Genomic DNA, 21,484 nt, shown 5'->3' with positions numbered 1-21,484 from the left:
CCAGACAGAGAAGGGTGGGAAGAGGCTAAAGCGGGGTGGAGGAGTGTTTATAGGGACGGAATGGGGAAGAGATACCAAATAGCCTCCAACCCAAAGAGAAAAGGCCTGCCCAGGAAAAGGAGTTGCGTTTCTACCCCAAGGGCTGGTGAAGCTTGAGAGATGGGGTCTGCGGGCACCGAGGGAGTGATGGGCGAGCAACCAGTCGCCTTTGCAGAGAATCACAGAGTTGCATGAGAGGTCAGGGACAGAGAAGCAAGCTTGACCATAGAAACATAGAGCTGGAAGAGACCCCAAGGGCCAGCCAGTCTGAGCCCCTGCAGGGAAGAAAAAGAAAAAGCACTCTCGGCAGATTGGGAAGTTCTTCCTTAAGTGGCACCTCTTTCCCATGTCTGATTCCTCAGCAAGTTGGCTTCAGGAAAGGCAAAAGCTGCACATCACAAGTGTTGAACCTGATTCAGCACATACAAGATGGTTTTGAAAGACAGCAGATTACACGAGCTGTCTTCGTAGACCTATCAGGAGCCTATGACACTATAAATCATTGCCTTCTCCTGAGAAAAACTTATCACAGAGGACTAGCACATCACCCATCTCATAGGAAATCTACTACAAAACAGGAGCTTTTTGTTGAGTTCCAGGGCCAGATAAGTAGATGGCGAAAACAGAAGAATGGTCCGCCTCAGGAGAGCGTGCTTGCTCCATCAATGTTTAACATTTACACCAATGATCAGCCACTGCCACAAGGGACGGAGAGTTTCATCTATGCTGACGATCATGCCATCAGCACCCAAGCAGGGACCTTCGAAATGGTTGAACAGAAGCTCTCCAAAGCTTTAGGTGCTCTTATTACCTATTATAGGGAAAAACAGCTGATTCCGAACCCATCTAAAATGCAGACATGTGCTTTTCATCTCAAGCATCTCAAGCTCTGAGGATTACCTGGGAAGCAATCCCACTGGAGCATTGCAGCACACCCAAATACCTGGGAGTTACCCTGGAGACTGGAGCCCCCGGTGGCGCAGTGGGTTAAACCCCTGTGCCAGCAGGACTGAAGACTGACAGGTCGCAGGTTTGAATCCAGGGAGAGGCGGATGAGCTCCCTCTATCAGCTCCAGCTCCTCATGTGGGGACATGAGAGAAATCTCCCACAAGGATGATAAAAACATCAAATCATCCAGGTGTCCCCTGGGCAACGTCCTTGCAGACGGCCAATTCTCTCACACCAGAAGCGACTTGGAATTTCTCAAGTCGCTCCTGACACGACAAAAAAACAAAAACAAACAAAACCCTGGAGACTGGATGAAGCAGACTGGGTGGGCTTTGTGTGTTTCTACCTGGGGTTTCTGCTTGCCAGGACTACAATGTTACAAAAGGCAGTTTCCATAGATGTGGGCAAAACGTCAGGAGAGAATGCTTCTAGAACATTCTATATAGCTTGGAAAACCTACAACAACCTAGTGATTCCAGCCATGAAAGCCTTCAGCTTATAGAAGATTTTGTCGAAGGCTTTCATGGCCGGAATCACCGGGTTGTTGTAGTTTTTTGGGGGCTATCTGGCCATGTTCTAGAGCAGTGGTTCTCAACCTGGGGTCCCCAGATGTTTTTGGCCTACAACTCCCAGAAATCCCAGCCAGTTTACCAGCTGTTAGGATTTCTGGGAGTTGAAGGCCAAAAACATCTGGGGACCCCAGGTTGAGAACCACTGTTCTAGAGGCATTCTCTCCTGACGTTTCGCCTGCATCTATGGCAAGCATCCTACAACAACCCAGTTATAGAAGGTTGCAATTTCCAACACAAATGGCTATCTCAGCCTTCTTTTCCCTAAAATAAACATTCCCTAAGTGGCTCCTTTCATGGGGCTTGGCTTCCAAACCTTTGGCCAGAACTGGACCAGAGGAGAGAAGGATGTCATTTCCCTGCCTGCCTGCCTGCCTGCCTTCCTCGGAAGGGACTCCCCCACCTTCCTTCCTTCCTTCCTTTCTCTGGGCGGAGGAGGGCGGTGCCACCCGAGCCTCTCCATCCATCTCTCTCTGTCTGTCTGTCTTTCCATCTCTCTCTCTCTCTTTCGGGGCGGATCCCTCCTTCCTCTTTCAGGGGCGGGGCCAGCCGGGCCAGCCTCGCCTCGGTGGCGCTGAGGCGGCGGAGGGAGCAGGCGGACGGTGGGCTGGGAGGCAGGCAAGCAAGCGGGGCAAGGAAGGCAGGAAGGCAGGCAGGAGGCAGCATGAGCGGGACCGGAGAGCCGCCTGCCCCTTCCTCTGCTTCCTCCTCGTCGGCCGGGAAGAGCGAGAAGCTGGACGAGGCTCAAGCGCTGGCCCGCAGTTGCGCCGGGAGACCCGACTTCCAGCCCTGCGACGGGCTCTCGCTCTGCGCCACCCACAGCCACGGGAGGTGCTTCCGACTCCACTGGTGCTGCCACCTGGGATGGTGCCACTGTGAGTGCGGGCAAGGGCGGGATGTGGGGGGGGGGCTCCTCAGGAGGGGCCTGGACCAGCCTTGGGTCAACTTGGGCCCTCCCTCCAGGGGTTTTGGACTTCAGCTCCCACCATTCCTCAAAGCCTCAGGCCCCTTCCTTTTCCCCCTCAGCCGCTTAAGCCTGAGGCTGTGAGGAATGGTGGGAGCTGAAGTCCAAACCCCCTGGAAGGAGGGCCCAAGTTGGCCCATGCCTAGCTTGGGGCTACCACTAACCAAAGGCTTGGGAGCCAACTCCCATTGAGGAAAGGAGATAGTATCAAAGCCAGGTTTAAATACGTGAGAGGCTGTGTCATATTGAGGAAGGGGGCACACTTGCTTTTATCCCCCTCTCCCTTCCTGCTCTGGAGACTAGGATTCAAATTGGCAGAGAAAGAGATCCCACCAGGCTGCATGGCCATCTGTCGGGAGGGTTTTGATTGTGTGTTCCCACATGGGGCTGGACTTTTTGTGTGAGTCTTGAGAAACTACATTTGGAAAGCCATCATACTCAGACATGATCGCCTAAGTAAGTATTTTTTATTTTATATTGTATTATATTATAATACAAAGAGCTCACTTTTGTAAGAATATAATACATTTTTTCATGTCAGGATTGACGAGAAACTGCAAGTTGTGGGAGAATTGGCTGTCTGCAAGGATGTTGCCCAGGGGACACCTGGATGGATGGCACAAGTTGCTTCTAGTGTGGGAGAATTGGCCGTCTGCAAGGATGTTGCCCAGGGGACACCTGGATGGATGGCCTTTTTGTTGGAGGGTTTGAAGCAGAGACTGGCTGGCCATCTGTCGGGAGGGCTTTGATTGTGTGTTTCTGCCTGCCTGGACTACAATGTTACAAAGGGCAGTTTCTGCCTGAGTTTGGACTGGATGGCCTTTCTTTTGGAAGGGGGGCTTCATCTAAGTCTTAAGACCCTATAATTCTGTGGTGAAGCACATTTCTCCCAGAACACTTGCCTCTGTGACTAAACCAGGATCCAATCCAAAGAGCTCATTTTAGTGAGATTATATGTAATACAACATAATATCTATATAAATAAAAATGTAATGTTCGTTTGTGGGATTAACATAACTCAAAAAACACTGGGCAAAATGACACCAAATTTGGACATAATACACCTAACAGTCCAATGAGTGTCCATAACCCCTAAACAACACATATATACACACACACAAAAACCCCAGTGGAACAGACTTTAAAACCTCCAAAATACACCATATATACATATACATATGCACACATTCATACACACATGTATATATATGCACAAACACACACAAATATACATACACATATATATACATATACACATGCACACACATATACACAATATGCATGTATACATATATATACACACATATATACACCCACATGTATATATACGCAAACAAACATATATACACAAATATATACACACACAAAACACATATACACAGCCTGGGCCACAGCAACGCGTGGCAAGGGACTGCTAGTCTATATAAATAAAAATGTAATGTTAGTTTGTGGGATTAACATAGCTCAAAAACCACTGGAGAAATTGACACCAAATTTGGACACGATACACCTATCAAGTCAACGAGTGACCATCACTCATAAAACACTGAAAAACACAGCGGAAGAGACTTAAAAAGCCAAAAAAAAAAATACATTACAACATATGCGCAGATACACAGACTGGGCAACAGCAACGTATGGCAGAGGATGGCTAGAACTATAATATAATTATATTGTATTCGGAAACCCTAGTGGTGCAGTGGGTTAAACCCTTGTGCCAGCAGGACTGCTGACCGATAGGTCTATGGTTCGAATCCAGGAAGAGCATGTTGAACTCCTTCTGTCAGCTCCAGCTCCTCAAGTGGGGACATGAGAGAAGCCTCCCATAAGGAAGGTAAAATATCAACCTTCCACGTGTCCCCTGGGCAATGTCCTTGCAGACAGCCAATTCTCTCACACCAAAAGCAACTTGCAGTTTCTCAAGTCACTCCTGACACACAAAAAATATTGTATTGTATTCTTACAAAAGAGAACTCTTTGGATTATAATATAATACAATATAAAATAAAATACTTAGACAATCCCTCATTGTCCAAGTGTAGTGTCTTGGTAGTGGATACGTAGGTTTATTTATTTATTTATTATGTCAGAAGCAAACCAAGGGTATGGTTGTAATGTATTTTAAAACACAAAGTACATTTTTAAAAACTGGCATTATACTAAATGGCCTTTGACCAGTAGCTGGCCACTTGGGAGTGCTTCTGGTGTTGCTATAAGAAGGTCCTCCCTTGTGCATGTGACAGGCCTCAGACTGCATTGCAATAGGTGGTCTGTGGTTTGCTCTTCTCCACGCTCGCATGTTGTGGACTCCACTTTGTGACCCCATTTCTTAAGACTGGTTCTGCATCTCATGGATACATTGGTGACTGTAAAGATTTTAGCAGGGATCCCATCAGGTCCGCTGGCTTTATTATTTTTTTGTTGGCTGATGACGTGGCTGACTTCCTCCAAACTAGGAGGAAGTATATATAAAATAAAGAATACAATAATAAAATAAAGAATAAAATAGTACAATAAGACAATACAATATTATCATATTATAATATGTGCACACACCAAAGATCTGGGTATTGCAGAGTACTGTCCAGAGCTGCTGGAGACTGGTATGGGGGGGGGGGGGAGCGTGCAGCTGTTCCCAGAGGAGGTTTCCCATTTCCACACAGAACCAGGTTTGGATCTGGACTTGGATGTATGGAGAAAGGATCAGCACCCCCTCCTCCCCCACCCTTCAGTGGCCAGAGCCAGGGTTTGAGGGCTGGATCAATGCTGGCTGGCTGATGGCGTGGCTGCCTTTCTGTAGTGAAGAGAGCCAGGCGAAGGGCTGGGCTCAGCTGGGCTGGCTCCGTATGGCGTTGGAACGAAGTGAGAGCAAATGATCTGGGCTGAAATGCTAGCAGAGTAACAGTCCTCCCCACATCAACCCCCCTCGCCCAATCTTTGTGTCATTGGAATCCCCTTCCTTGGTCAAAGAAGGAAATCCCTCTCCTGTCTCTCTCAGTCCGCTATAGGGAGTTGTAGATTTCCTTCTGCAAATGCAGATGTTCAGACAGGAAATGCTCCTCCGGTGGGATGGGCGGTTTTTCTCTCAGATCGTGTGCAGTGAGCCAGACTGTCCTGATTTCTCTAAGGAGTAATGCTGGGTGCAAGTAATAGTCATTTAAAAAGCCAATGGTTTTATTATTATTATTAATTTCATTATTACATGAAAAACCAAAGGTTCCTCATATTCCCATCCAAAAAAAGAGGCAGAACTAACAAAGCTGGCAATTGCTGTCTTATAATCATCCTCTTGAAAGCAGTGAGGATTTTATTTGAACCTCTTTTCTCTTTAAAAAGGCATTTTTTGTTTCTGTTTTCTTTCCAAGTTAAAATAAAGCTAGGGTGTGTTGTGTTAGGTTGTTTCCGGGCTCTGACAATACATTAAAATAAACCTCCTCTACCTTTAATAGATTAAGCTGAGTAGAAGTGGAGGGGAGGCCATGCAGAAGAAAATGTGTGATGGATGCACTCTTTCCTCCCACTTTTTATTACCGTTGGTATGGATCCAATAACAGTGTGTTTATGGATCAAGTCACAAAACATTTCTCAGTTGTTTTCTATAGACATTTCAATATCTAGAACTGAATACTGGAAAAAACATGAGGCATGTTTCAGCATAGGAAACGCATGACAATTTCCCATTTCAGTTTGCTTTTATTCTTAGCCAAGTCTCCATGGATTTCCTCCTCATTCACAGGGTGTCGTGGGCTGGGCTTCTGCCCCAGTTCTAGGAAAGGAATTATTATGGTTCCCAATCCATTTCTGAAATATACAGTTTCTAAATTAGTAGGTTCACTTGGAAACTGCCTTCCCACGAAAAAAATTGCTACTAAACTACTACCTGAATATTTGCATTTCTTATTTAAATATATTATGTTTGATCTTGCTTATTTCTGCTTTTTTTAACCTTTATATTGTTTTGAATGTTTAGCAGTGGACTACAGTATTGCAAAGGGCAGTGAGACACACAATATTTTGGGATTAAGGACATGTTTAGGAGGAACACACACACATCCTTATGATTCCCCAATCTTTGTGTTATAATCTGTTAGCTGTCACTATTTAAACTGTGCAGGTTCTGTTTTCATCTTGCTGTGTCCATCTAGAAAATGAGGCTGTTGCCGAGTGAAACAGCGTTCCATTAAAGCTTTAATGATTCATATGCAGTGCTAACCTAGTGCTCTCTGATCATTCCTTTTCATAAAACACACTGCTCAGACTGTTTGCATCTGCTGCTTTACTCCTCCTAATCTCACAAGTTGAGTAGATTCTTCCACCTTCACAGCACCAGAATCACAGCATGAGATGATGCTTTCTCTAAAATCAAGACCGGGTTTCTGTAAGACAAGGTTTTGTGGAAGCATTCACTGTGAATACTCCCAAGTGAGACCAAGCGTAGAGCTCAAATCACAGAGCTCTGCATATATAGTTTTTTAAAAAACATTGCTTTTTGAGATATTTCTCATGAATTCAGGTAGGGGAAATGTAGTAGAAAGGATATAAAAAACAGCTTTGTATTTGTGTGGCTTTGGTTGTATGTTTTAAAATACAGCAGTGATGAGTGTGTGTGTGTGTGTGTGTGTGTATCAGGATTCAGACCAGACATTTGTAGTGGTAGATTGAGTAAAGCTTTTCATCTTGTTCCATAGTCACCTTTCTCTCTGATGCTGCCGTTTGCCCTGGAATGGAAGCTTATATTGTCAGCAAGATATGTCAATGTGTTTCAGGGTTTTTTTGTTTTTTGTTTTTTTTTTTTAGATTGTATGGCAGATACACTGATTCTGAGTTGATCCAAGATCCTTAATACAGGTTACTCAAAACTATTTAAGAGATAGCATGGTGTTGTGGTTTGAGCATTGGACTATAGCTCTAAAGACCAGGGTTAGAATCCCTATCCAGCAATGGAAACCCACTGGGTGACCTTGAACAAGTCACACTGCCTTAGGGCGGTTCCAGACAGGTCTTTATCCCAGGAGAATCCACGTTTTAGAAAGGCAGATTTTCCTGGGAGCTTGTTCCCACACACCCCAGAAAGCATGCACTTTCTGGAGTGGATGTCCAGATGCTCTTGCGGGACTTGCCTGTGAGAACATCTGGAGGCCCTGGACTGCAATCCAGACACTGGAAGTAGTGGATTTATCCCGCACCTTCCAAGAAGGCACAGAATAAATCCACTAATTAACGTTGTCTGGACAGCCCCTTCTTTATTGCGGGAGTTACCACAATAAAGATACTGTCTGGACGGGCCCTTAGACTCAGGGAAAGACAAAAGCAAAGCCCATTATAGTTTGCCAAGAGCATCCCATGATGTGTTCGCCTTAGGGCATCCATAAGTCAGAAATGACCTAAAGGCATACAACAGTAACACATCCCAATACTTTTATTTTATTTATCATGTCAGGAGCGAATCAAAACAGTTGTATTACATTAAAAACAAGCAATCAAACAAAACACAGTTTGCAGACTTGGTATACTATTAAATGTCCTTTGACCACTTGGAGTGCCTCTGGTGTTGCTCAAGAAGGTCCTCAATTGTGCATGTGGCAGGGCTCAGGTTGCATTGCAGTCCCCCCTCGGGGATGAGATGGGCAGGGTAGAAATGGCCTAAATAAATAAATAAATAAATAAATAAATAAATAAATAGGTGGTCTGAGGTTTGCTCTTCTCCATACTCGCATATCGTGGATTCCACTTCGTAGCCCCATTTCTTAAGGTTGGCTCTGCATCTCATGGTGCCAGAGTGCAGTCTGTTTAGCGCCTTCCAAGTCACACAGTTTTTTGTGTGCCCAGGGGGGAGTTTCTCATTTGGTATCGGCCATTGATTGAGGTTCCTGATTTGAACCTGCCACTTGCTGAGGTGTTCCGGAGAGTGTCTCTGTTGATCTTAGAAAATTATTTCTTGATTTAAGTTGATTTAATTTATGGGAACTCACTATCAGAGCACACATGTTGAATCCAGAATGTCTCAGATTTAATTTATGCCCTTTTCCTGAACACCCTAAAGCAGGCATGGGCAAACTTCGGCCCTTCAGGTGTTTTTTTTACTTCAATTCCCACAATTCTAACAGCTGGTAGGCTGTTTGCCCATGTCTGCCCTGGAGGCATTTAGGAAGAAGATAGAAACTACACCCTGTCTGATTTTGGAAGCTAAGCATGGTAGGCTCAGGTTCATACTTGGATGGGAGACCACCAGTGAATATGAAGCTGTGGGCTATATTTCAAAGGAAGGAACTGGCAAAACCATTTCCGAAGCTCCTTTGCCTGAGAAGACTCTATGAAATGTATAGAGTCTCCATAAGTCAATAGGCAATATGAAGACAAATACACACATACACACGCACACCAAGAATGGCCGGGAAAACTGCTGTCAGTCAGTAGCTTAGACCGTATTGGCTATAGGAGCCTTTGTGTAGTGTCTTGGTTCACCGCTTATCTACAAAGAGTTGCATTGTGTTCTGGAACATTTTCTGACCACAGTGAGAATCCCACTGTTTTGAAGGTTGTCAAATTGACCCATTTTCTAAATAGCGTTTTTGTGTGCAGAATCAAACATGGCCATAATACTCATAACTGAAAAACAAGCATTCACTTGAGGTAACATTTCTTTCTAATACCAATTTGGGGAGAGTATTCTTTTAAGTATGAGCACAATTTTTGTATTTTGAAAGCTAACACAGTTAACCTTCCACAGTTAGCTCTCTACGTTGGGGTTAGGGGTGCATGACCCCTGTGAACGTGGAAAAAAACATGAATTTAAAAAGCTACATATTTAACCTGACAGAAAATTGCTAGGAATCTACATGACTTTATGGTCACCTCCAGCTGGAGGACTCGGAGATTCCTATAGAAGTGTTTTCTCAGGTAATATCTAGAGCAGTGGTTCTCAACTTGTGGGTCCCCTGGTGCATTGACTTACAACTCCAGAAATCCCAGGCAGTCTACCAGCTGTTGGGATTTATGGGAGTTGAAGGCCAAAACATCTGGAGAAACACAGGTTGAGAACCACTGATCTAAAGGGAAGGAATATCCCAAGGAATATCTATTCTCAAGGAATATCATAGTCTTTCAGTATAATTCTATAGGGGCCTTCCAGTGGAAATTGCACTGGCATGCTTAGAGACTTATAGAGAGAACATTTTAATCAAATCCATGATAGGCAAACTCACAAATGTGGAGAGATGTAAGAATGAAAACCTTCTTTTGAATCCTAGAAATTAGGAATGAAATGTTATTTTTCCAAAGGCCTGTTGTTGTTGTTGTTGTTGTTGTTGTTGTTGTTGTTGTGTGCCTTCAAGTAATTCCCTCCTCATGGCAACCCTAAGGTGAACCTGTCATAGGATTTGCTGGGTCTGAGAGTGTGTGACTTGCCCAACATCACCCAGAGTGTTTTCATTGCTGAGTGGGAAATGAAACCCTGGTTGTTGTCTGATCCTCATACCACTACTACAACATACTACACCATGTTATTATGGGACAATGTTCTACCCCAATAGGAACATAGTCTCCCCTAAAATAAATTATTCCGAATGAAGGCCATTACTGTTTTTCTATGCTGCAGTAGATCGTGCAAGCATATTCTCCACATGTGCTGCAACTTTACTGGTTTTCTTATCTGGTACTTATCTCAGAAGTAAAAGTGTCTTCTTGATGTGGATACTTGCTAGGTGAGGATTGAGGTTGAAAGCTTCTTATGCTCTGTCTCAGATTTGGCACAAGGTGTACTTGGGATAAAAGGACTTTTTGTAGTGTAGGACATTTCCTGACCCCAGTGATCTTGAGTGCCTCCTCCCGCATGGGAGCAATTTCAGTTTTTCCCAAAGGAAGCAACCTACAATTAGAGCATGTCTCTTCTAATTCACTGCACTATGCTTTACCAAAAATCAACACGATGTGTTTTTTGTCCTGGCACATTAGGTTGACTAGAACAAAAAGGGAATGCGAAGAAATGCAGTCAGTTTGTTGGGATGTTTTCTATCCCAGATATTTATTTGTTTTTTAAAAATAAACAACTGTACATAACAAGTGCCTGAAATTTGGGGAAATTGTTTTGACCTTTAAAGCCAACATGCCTACCTTGGAGCTTTAGTTCTGCAACAAAACATGATTTTGAGAATTGGGCTGTCTGGTCTTGGCTAAAACTGGGTTTGTTTTTTTTTACAATCATCTCCCATATGTCAGGAGAGGAGGTTAAAGCAGTCTCAAGCAGCTATCTTCCATTTGTGGGGCAGGTCCTATTTATAAGTGTCAAGTATATGACTAATGTGTTGGTATTTATATACTGACTTTTTAGAGATATTTTTCTCCAGTGGATGTTTTGATTTTGACATTTGGATTTTTGATTTTTCCAATGAAGAAATGGAGTGGAGGAAGTAGAATAACATTAACAATAATAACTTTATTTTTGTAGCCCACCTCTATCTCCCTGAAGGGATTTGGGGCTGCTCACATATAACACAAAGTGCCTAAAACAATCCATAAAATGAACACACCGCACAATGCAAAAAGTAAAACCAATAGCATATAAAACAACAATTTAAAACTCAGAACATACACCCAATAACCTATGGTGACAACTGCGGTAAAACATGACCAAACTGTAAACAAGACAAGGAAATGGGATAGTGCAAATTGTAGCCAAGGAACAAGGGCCTGGGATGAAAGTGCTGTGCTGTCTCATTAATTGCGGACCATTGGGGCTAGACATTCTCAAAGGCTCGTTTAAACATCCAAGTCTTCAGATCTCTCCAGAAGGAGGACAGTATGGAGGCCTGCCTAATCTCCCTGTGGAGGGCGTTCCAAAGCCGGGGGGCCACCACGGAGAAAGCCCTTTCCCTCATCCCCATCAACCATGCTTGGGAGACTGCGAGGAGGGCCTCCCTGGCGGATCTTAATGCTTTCATGAGTACATGGGGTGGAATGTGGTCATGAATATAGGTAGGGCCCGAACAATTTAGGGCAGCATTTTTCAACCTGGGAGTTGGGACCCCTAGGGGGGTCACAAGGGGGGTGTCAGATGAGATTCCAAAGACCATCAGAAAACATAGTACCGGTATTTTCTGTTGGTCATGGGGTTCTGTGTAAGACGTTCGGCCCAATTCTATCAGTGGGGTTCAGAATGCTCTTTGATTGTGCGTGAACTATAAATCCCAGCAACTACACTTCCAAATGTTAAGGTTTATTTTCCCTAAACTCCACCAGTGTTCACATTTGGGCATATTGAGTATTTGTGCCAAATTTCATGCAGTAAATGAAAATACATCCTGCATATCAGGTATTTACATCACAATTCATAACAGTAGCAAAATTGCAGTTATAAAGTAGCAATGAAAATAATTTTATGGTTGGAAGTCACTACAACATGAGGAACTAGGAATTAGGAAGGCTGACAAACACTGATTTAGGGCTTTATAGGTAATAACCTGCACTGTGAACTGGGACCAAGAAGAAGTAGATGGAAAAAAGATAGTATTGGGGGAAGCTATTAGTGGTATTAATAAGGTTATGCCATACACAACAAAAAGCAAGGAAGAAGAAACAAGAATGTGGTGGTCGTAGAGAATATGTTCATGGTTTTCTGGACTGCCTTGCCAATTAATTTGTTCTTCAATTAAAATTGATAGTTCATGATCACAGTATAATGACGTTTTCTCACACTTTCTCCATTTCTATGAGTGAATATTTTTGCGTTAGTTTAAGCGCTATCCTTTCTTTCTGAATATCACTTCCCAAGAGAGATGGATGCAAACAGTTATAAGAACCTTCTTATTAATTTAACACATAAACAGTTTCATCCTTGTTTTCTCATAGTAACATTGCATAGTTACAGATATTTTTAGCTATGAAATGATTTACAACATTCAAATGTGAGAAGCAGATAATCGTAACATATGTGCATTACTACTGGATTACAATAAACTGGCAGCCTTACTGCCTCTGATTTATGTTATTTACATAAGATAGTGTTTTACAAAATGAGAACCATTTTCTTAATACATCAGTATTGGTTGAGCATCCCTTAACCGAAATTCCGATATTGGGAGTACTCCAAACTCCAAAATCATCCAAATGGCTGGCTGAGATAGTGATACTTTTGCTTTTGGATGCATCAAAGTACAAACTCTTTGCTTCATGCACAAAATTCTTTAAATTATGTATAAAATTATCACCAGGCTATGGATATATAAAACTATTACCAGAATATGTATATAAGGTAGATATGAAACAAATATATTCTGATTTGTTCTTGGATCCCATCTCCAAAATATTCTAGTATGTTCATATGTGCAAATACAAGCATTAAAAAATCTGGAAAAAAATCCAAAATCCCAAACACTTCTAGTTCCAATCATTTGGGATAAAGCATACTCAACGTACGTGTGATGTTATTTTGAAGCAGAACTTTCAGCCTTAACAAACTTAGAGCTCAAGAAGCTCAAGAAGAAGCTTTTTCCTCTGTATTTTTTCACGTTAAGTTGCATGTCAATTCAGGCTCAACCTGTTCTTCTTTGTACTTGCATCTGGGAAGTGTAACCTTGGTTGACCACAGACATGTGTGAACAAGCAGTTACTGTGTACAGACAGCGAAACCTATCAACTTTGACTTAAAAGTAACTTTTTTGGTAGCAATTTTGTATATTGTTTCCAGATGCTTCAATTGTATATATTTTTGAAAACGCGGTGAACAGCTGTGAAACATTCATAATTTGAGATATTCAAATATTGCATTTTAATGGGTAATGGGAAAAGACTTTGTGGATGGATCTAGACTGTGTGAAGACAGGAAATAATTTTTAATTTGGTTTGCGTAGCTACTTTTTTGCTAATCAATTTCTCAGATATAAGATATATGTAGATTTCTTGCTTGCATCATTAGAATTTGCTTATTCACAGACACATTATAAAATAGCATATTTCTTGCCCTACACAGCATCCTTCAATTCTGGGGATGTATGTGTGTGTATGTATATATGTGTGTGTGTGTGTGTGCGCGCGCACACACACACACATTTGTCAATGGCATACTAGCAAATGAGGAAGAATTACTTTTCATAATGTTGCTGAGGGAACCACTAGGCATCTATATGTTGTTGAACTTCCAGTTTCGATCAGCCTAGTCAGGTTGGGAAGTGGTCGAATACGATGGGAATAAAAATACATGGGCACTTGGAAAGCCAAAGATTTCCCATTCTCACTTTTGGGGATTTATTCTGGAATGCTTTCCAACACATTTATGTTATTGCTTTGTTTCCAAAACTCTATTTAATGATATCTTAGAATGGATCCAGTTGTCTGTGTGGGGAATATTTTAGTTCCATGGATCTAAACTCCACAATATGGATTACTGGCATAGTTTTTCCGTTGGCTGAACATCATATGTGTTAGGGAAATCTACCCTAAAATATAAGCAGAGTATCCAGAATACAAACAGGATACCTATAGCTGAGCATGAGCTCACAGCATGCAGAGCATGAAGTGCCGTGTGATGTGGTTGTAAAGAATTTAGAGCTTAGGCAGGCAAAGATGCAGAGTCCAATCTTAAAAAGTCACAAAAGGTTTATTTACAATAATAAAGAACTAACTACATTCCTTCATGGTAAAGAACTGGGTCTGAGCTACTCTAAGGTTTCTTCTAAAGTTTCAAAGAGAGGGGAAAAAACACTAGTCACTACATTTCTCTGACACACACGCAGAGAGAGATCTTAAAGCACACAGCACATACTCCGATGTAAGAAACTGAAGGCAGATTTTTAAAAGGCTTGCAGTGTAGAAAGTATCCATTTTAAAGAATGAGAGCAGAAACACACAGAGAGAACAAAATAGATACTTTCCAACTATCATTCAGGAGAAATGGGGGAAGGGAAACCCTCAAACTATTATAAGCTAACTGAACTGTTTCTCATTGAAACTTAGGCAGTGTTGGGTTGAACTCCGACAATATGTACCTGCTGCCATGTAATATGGTGTGAACTAGACATTCTGTATGAAGTCATTGGCCTCAACTTTTCTTCCTTTTTTGTGTAAATATAGCTATCGTGCTATTAAAATGCTTTGTTATTTCAGGTTGAGCATTTCCTCCAGAAATCTGAAATCTAAAATGCTCCGAAATCCAAAATTGTCCACATAGGTGACTGAGATAATGATGTACACAAACTTAATGCACAAAAGTATTACAATATAGTGTATAAAATTTACCTACAGGCTATGTGTATAGAGTATATATAAAACTTAAAATCAGATACTGCACATGATCTTAGCCAAAAGGCTGAGAAATATTCTAATTTTGGACAATGAGATGGGGTAATTTTTAACAACTGTTTGTTCGTTGATGGATCTATAAATCATAATAAATTGTTGTTGTTATTGTTGTTGTTGAAACATAACAAATAAATTTCATGTTTAGACTTGGATCCCATTCTCTTGTATTTGCATATCTATATCTATAGAGAGAAATACAAGTATTCCAAAATAAAAAAAATCTGAAATCCAATATACTTCTGATTCTAAGCATTTCAGATAAAAGATTCTAAATTTTCTTTATTTTATCTCCCACTCTGTCCTATAGACATAGAGTGGCTTTTAAAATAGTAGTATTTCTTTTCCCCAAAGAGATTGCATTATGGAGATGGGCAGATTGGGAACAAACAAGCCAAATAAAATTATTTTAAAAAATGGTAAACCTAAAATGATTTTGGCTCCTGGTTTATCCAATACTGCAGCTAGCCATACATGTGACCATTCTGTAATGTTACATTTTCTTGATAAAATTTTTGGCTTCTTCTCAAAATCATGGGAGTACCAGTTCATACGTCCGGGTTCCTCTGCAGTGGCTGAAAGATTTGTTTATGAGTCATGTTATCCCCTCATCATCCTCTTACAACGAACATATTATACAGTCCTGACGTATGAACACATTTGCTAATGGGAGGCAAACTGAATGTGCCAGCTATGATGCCTTAACCGTTTCACAGCTGACACCTGCTTCTTTTATGTTCAGAGTAAGGGAAAGGGAGGCCTGATTTATTCAAGAGGCAAGCATGAACAGATGTGGAACAATATGAAGGATTAAAAGCAAACCTTCACTTCATGCTTCCACACAGAAGGATTAATTTTGCACAGCATTGATTTTGGCTTCAGAGCTCTCTAATAGTTTTTTTCAATTAAGGGTCTTTTTCGTTGCAAATGCAAAGCATCAGGATGCAACATCCCACACATGATCCATCTCATGAAATAGCTTTTTGAAATATTATCTGATATTGACCTATTTGTACTGGGTGACCTTGGGGAAAAAACAGCTGAAGAGCAGACTTCTGCTTTTGAACATAAGGCTGCATTTATACACCTCTAATGGAGCATTTTGTCTGAAATAAAAAAAATCAATCCATTCTTTTTTCTTGGGCAGTAAATAACACAATAGAAGCAGGTCATTACCAAATCTGCCTAATGATTTTCTAATTGTGCTACAGCAATATCACCTTTACATGGCAGGAATGTTTTGAGGACTAAGTAGCTGTGATTCCATGAGATATTTTGTATATGGGAAACTGTTTTAATTGATGATGTCTTCAGATTTTTTCTAGGCTGGATAAACACTTAAGGTCTGCAGGGACCTGGTTACACAAGCCAGAGACCATCAGCTGGTAATGTGTTCACTGGAGGAAATTTATTCCTACTATCCAGCTTGAAGCACTTGGAGTTGAGTTATGGTGGTAGTTTCTTCAGTCTTCACCCAGTGTTATGTGCCACCTGCATCTCTTCTTAATCTTTTCCACTGATAAATTAAGATCATTGTTAAAAAGTAGCATTTTGTTTGCATCTTGCCTTTTTTTAATTTTGCATCCAACTCCGTGAACGTGTTTTTAGATTTTCTGTTTGATATATTGAAAGAGCTCTCTACAATCAGATTACATCTCTTGGGATAGGTGCTTAAAGGTTTGTAATCAAGTTGCCAGTTCTCTTGTGATTAATCTAAACAGATTGAGGTCATATTCAACCCCGTTAAAATAGTTAGTAGAAATAGTCATGTCATGGATATGATGACTTGATTGCAGAATATGAAATAGAAGGGAGGGGAGGATAAACAGAAATTTGTACATTATGCTCCTATGATTCCATCAATCATTGTAACATAAATCTTAATTTACCACAAGTTTATATGCTTTGGGGAGGGAATGATTTTTCAGTTTTTCTGCACATCTGTCTTTTTTCAATAACAGACAATTGTACTGAGGTTTCAAATTTCAGAAGCGATGCTGCAACTGAAAAGTGACTGTGTTCCCACATGGCAAAGGGTTGGATTGTCTTTGTGGTGTCTTCAAAGTCTATGAGTCTTATGATCTCAGGAAGGATGTCCTTATGGTCCCTCCCAGCTCTATGGTTCTCAAGAAATATTTCCTTGTTCTTCCCTTTCCTTAAACCCTTGAAATCTATAGTCCCCGTTATGGCCGGGAAATATGCCCCAGCCTGCCACTCTGGACTTGAGGAACCCACTAGCTTGGTCTGTGGCAGTGGTTCTTAACCTTTGGGTCCCCAGATGTTTTGATCTTCAACTCCCAGAGATCCTAACAGCTGGTAAACTGGCTGGGATTTCTGAGAGTAGTAGGCCAAAACACATGGGGACCCTCAGGTTGTGAACCACTGGTCTATGGGCTGGCACTGATTCCCAGAACTACTTTTGAATTTACTGACTTGCAAAAGGCTTTATCTGTTTTTAACAATTATGCTAGAAACTAGAATATCTTTGAGGTTAGAAAAGAAGTAGTGGATTTGAATTGTAAAAAGGTTTGCTGTTAGACATTATGCAGAATTTACTGACAAATCTGGAGTCTACAATCAGCCTTCCACATTCACAGGAGTTAGTGGCACAACACCTCCATGAAAGTGGAAAAACGTCTACAGGAATTTCTTGGAGCTGATGTACACAGACCCAAAAATGGGGTCCGTGTTACCTCGGATCAGCCCTGTGTGGATGATCCATATCTGCACCAACTAAATTGTCAGTGTACATGTGGCCTAGGTCCATCAGCACAAATCAATGATCAACATCTGTTTGATGTTTACCACAACATCTTATTGTAGGACCATTCTCCCTAGGAATCTCTGGGTCCTCTAGGATTACTCTGTGGTCAACATCTGACTCTAATGTCATTAGAAGGGCTGATTCTAATGTGATTGTGTTGTAAACAAAGCTTTCTAAGCAAAGGTGGAATTGTATCATCGTCCAGCCTCCACAAATCTCTTGCATCTCCCAAATACTTCTATGGCAAGGATGGTCATAAGTTAGGAACCATGCATACCTTCAAGATGTACCCATCTCTAATTAATCATGAAGGGACACATCCAAACAGGACTTGAAGTGAAAAAATACAAACTAATGACCAGAATATCAGCTTTGAGAAAAGGGTAGTGAGTGGCCTTGTGTGGGTCCAGAGAGACCAGAGATAGAACATTCCTCAGATGTACCCTGCAGTTGCCCTGTTTCCAATGGAAGTTTAATTATATATTACCCTTTACAGGTGTATCTCAGTTAACATAGCATGCTCATAAGCATTATTTCCTCAGCAAAAACCAGAAGTGTACAAATGTCATCTTTTATTATATCCGATCACAGCAGTGGGCTTTTGACTAGATCAGTGGTACCCAACCTTTGGTCCTCCAGGTGTTTTGGACTTCAACTTCCAGAAATCCCAGCCAGCTTACCAGCTGTTAGAAATTGTGGGATTGAAGTCCAGAAAACCCAGAGGATCAAAAGTTGGGAACCACTGGACTAGACGATCTTCTGACCTTTTAATATTCTATTACTCAGGCCTGCAATGATTTTTTTTAAAATATTGCAGCTGTTTTAAAGTATTTTATACACTGAATTTGAGAAATACAATAAAACACAGAACCACAGTACATAGTACATAAAGCACAGTATATAGTTCTTTCAGAAATTTCATTACTAATTTCTGTGTGAATTTCATTCAGTCATTTATTTATTTATTTACTATATTTATATACCGTCTTTCTCAGCCCGAAGGTGACTCAAGGCGGTTTACAGTCGGCAATGAATGCCCCAACAACATAAAACACAATTAAAAACTTTAACATATAATATAAGCCATATAAAAACAGTAGAAACAACAAAAACAAAAGTCCTCAGCGTCTCACAATTAAAATCATTTTCCAGTCACATCGTCCAATCATTCAGTGGATCTAAATTAGCCTGTTACACTACATTTGCAAATGCTTGCTCAAAAAGCCAGGTTTTAACTCTTTTTCGAAATGTTAGGAGGGAGGGGGCCAATTTGATATCCCTGGGGTGGGGGCGTTCCATACCCGAGGGGCCACCACTGAGAAGGCCCTGTCTTTTGTTCCCGCCAAACGCATCTGCGAAGGAGGCGGGACCTAGAGCAGGTCTTCCCCAGCTGATCTTAAGCTCCTAGCTGGTTCACATTTTCATTTTATTTCAAACTGAAAATGTGAAAGCATGCTGCAAAAAAAACCCTGTAATTGATTGAACTATTTCAGGTGGTTTTTGGATTTAGAATGCCAAAATCCTGTAAAACCAGTATACATGTTTTAAAAAGTTTTATGACCTACAGTTATGCAAACCTGCATCATTGGTTTATTCTTGCTATAACTAGTGAGCCGAAATTATAATAAAGTTTGAATATTTAAGTGTGTAGATGTTGATAGCATGGACCCAGGTCTATTAATTCAGCTTGATGATACTCATTGATGTGCATTGTTTTCAAAGCCATGAATACTGGGGCTAGGAAGGAAATCTGATCAGAGAAAGTATCACACCAGTTTTGACAGTATTTAATTATTTGGTATCTGCATAATGCATTGATACAATTTTGGTCCAAAGGTGAACACTCACAAAGTAGATGCTGATTGGCTGACATAAGCTACGGGTGAGCAAATGGCACATGATTAATTTATGGAATCCATTACTCTAGGATGCTAATGACTTTTGACATCATATGCTTTCAAAAGACTATACAAATGAATGGAGGAGTTCTACTCTTGGAAATGGAAAACAAAATTGGAGTCATGTGCCTGCTCAAATTATGAATTTGAGGGTGACTTGGAGGCCCATAGATTGCCTGCTTACTTGTATATTATGCCTTACTGACAACTAAGACCTTTATTTGAAACCCATAAGAAGTTGATGGAACTAAATAATATGATACACAAGAGAAATGGTCCAGTACATATTAGATTTGAGTTTGACTTCTTTGAAACGCACATTGAGCACTTACAGTTTTACAAAACTTTGATTTATGTCTTCTAATAAAATATCCGATAACATTTGTCATCTGAAGGTTTTGTCAATACATGGGTTATGGGCCTGTTCACTTGTGCCCGTTGGCAGGAGATCAGCCATTGACAGGATTTTCTCATTATTTTTAGAGTATGTCCAAATAATTTCTTTTTATCATTGAAGTAGAACACCGTGTGGCAGTTCTCAGTCTCTAATCTCACAATTAAGAGGGGAAGTTCTAAAATCTTTGATTTAAATAAAGGTACTGAGGTCAAGAATGGGTTGAATAGGTAGGCAGCAATTCAAATGTCCGAGAGTCTGGTTTTGTAAAATTAATTGAAAGATTTGATTTTCTTAAACCACAGACACACAAATATGTCAACTATTGAAAAAATTGAAAGGTGTTGAATTGTTCTATTTGGCCCATACTGCTGTGGTTATAATGTCTGTTCTTCTTGCCGTATACTTTTTTTTGTTTCTACTGTTACCAGTCATGCTTAAACTTCAATATTTAACAAAATGACAGAATATTATTTTGAACTTCACAAAGTAGACTAAGTTGTTTTTTCATGTCAGAAGTGGCTTGAGAAACTGCAAGTTGCTTCTGGTGTGAGAGAATTGGCTGTCTGCAAGGTTGTTGCCCAGGGAATGCCTGGATGTCTTACCATCCTGTGGGTGGCTTCTCTCATGTCCCCGTATGGGAAGCTGGAGCTGACGCAGACCAATGGCTTCAAACTACAGGAAAGGAGAATCCACCTGAACATTAGGAAGAACTTCCTAACTGTGAGAGCTGTTCAGCAGTGGAACTCTCTGCCCCAGAGTATGGTGGAGGCTCCTTCTATGGTGACTTTTAAACAGAAGCTAGATGGCAATCTGTTGGGGGTGCTTTGAACGCAATTTTCCTGCTTCTTGGCAGAGAGTTAAACTGGATGACCTATGAGGTCTCTTCCAACTTTATGATTCTATGACAGACGGGAGCTTACCTGGTCTCGCAGATTAGAACCACCGACCTCAAGGCCAGCAGTCCATCCAACCCATTCAGTCACCGCAGCTCCTAGTCGACCAAGTGTTTGAGAATTTTAACTACAACTCTGTACCCAAGGGGCTTGAGAACTCCTAGCTGAAAACTTTATCATATGGCTTTTCAATTAAGGTACCTGGTTTGTGTTACCATAGGCCTCAGGCTAATATAGTTGCCATTAGAAATTCAAGAATGCCAATTTGAAGTTATCAGGGGATGGCCTTTCCTCCAGTGAAATTTTTAAAATCTCCAAGGAAAATTTTAAAAAATGTAGTAGACATTTGAGGGGGAAATGTGGACCTACTCTCAAGGTATTAAATAAGCAGGACAGAAAACCGATTCCTTTATCCATGGTGCCTTTTCTGACCTACATGCTATTTTATGACAAAGGGTGCATCTACACCACCATTTTTCAAACTCTGTTCCTCCAGGTGTTTTGGATTTTAGCTCCCACAAATCCCAGACAGCTTAGGAATTGTGGGAGCTGAAGCACAAAACATCTGGAGGAGCACAGTTCGAGTAAAATGTGATCTACCCTGTAGAATTATGCCATTTGGTCCCCCCCCCCCCTTTAACTGCCGTAGCCAAATGCTATGGAATCTTGGGATTTGTAGTTTGGTGAGGCACCAGCACTCTTTGACAGAGAAAGCTAAAA

General features: G+C 41.1%; 1 protein-coding gene across 1 annotated transcript in view; it reads left to right on the top strand.

Moving 5' to 3' along the window:
* Positions 1–2,084: 2,084 nt before the first annotated feature.
* C3H3orf70 (chromosome 3 C3orf70 homolog) overlaps positions 2,085–21,484 on the top strand; it is a 38,521-nt gene continuing 19,121 nt past the window's right edge. The window contains exon 1 of the mRNA XM_060768049.2: positions 2,085–2,432. Coding sequence (XP_060624032.1) covers positions 2,222–2,432 — 211 coding nt within the window. The 5' untranslated portion in view covers positions 2,085–2,221. The remainder of the gene's footprint in view (positions 2,433–21,484) is intronic.

This window comes from Anolis sagrei, chromosome 3 (genome assembly GCF_037176765.1).
Source record: "Anolis sagrei isolate rAnoSag1 chromosome 3, rAnoSag1.mat, whole genome shotgun sequence".
NCBI classification, from domain to species: Eukaryota; Metazoa; Chordata; class Lepidosauria; order Squamata; family Dactyloidae; genus Anolis; species Anolis sagrei.
The sequence above is the reverse complement of the archived record's forward strand: the minus strand, read 5'-3'. Positions and strand labels throughout refer to the sequence as shown.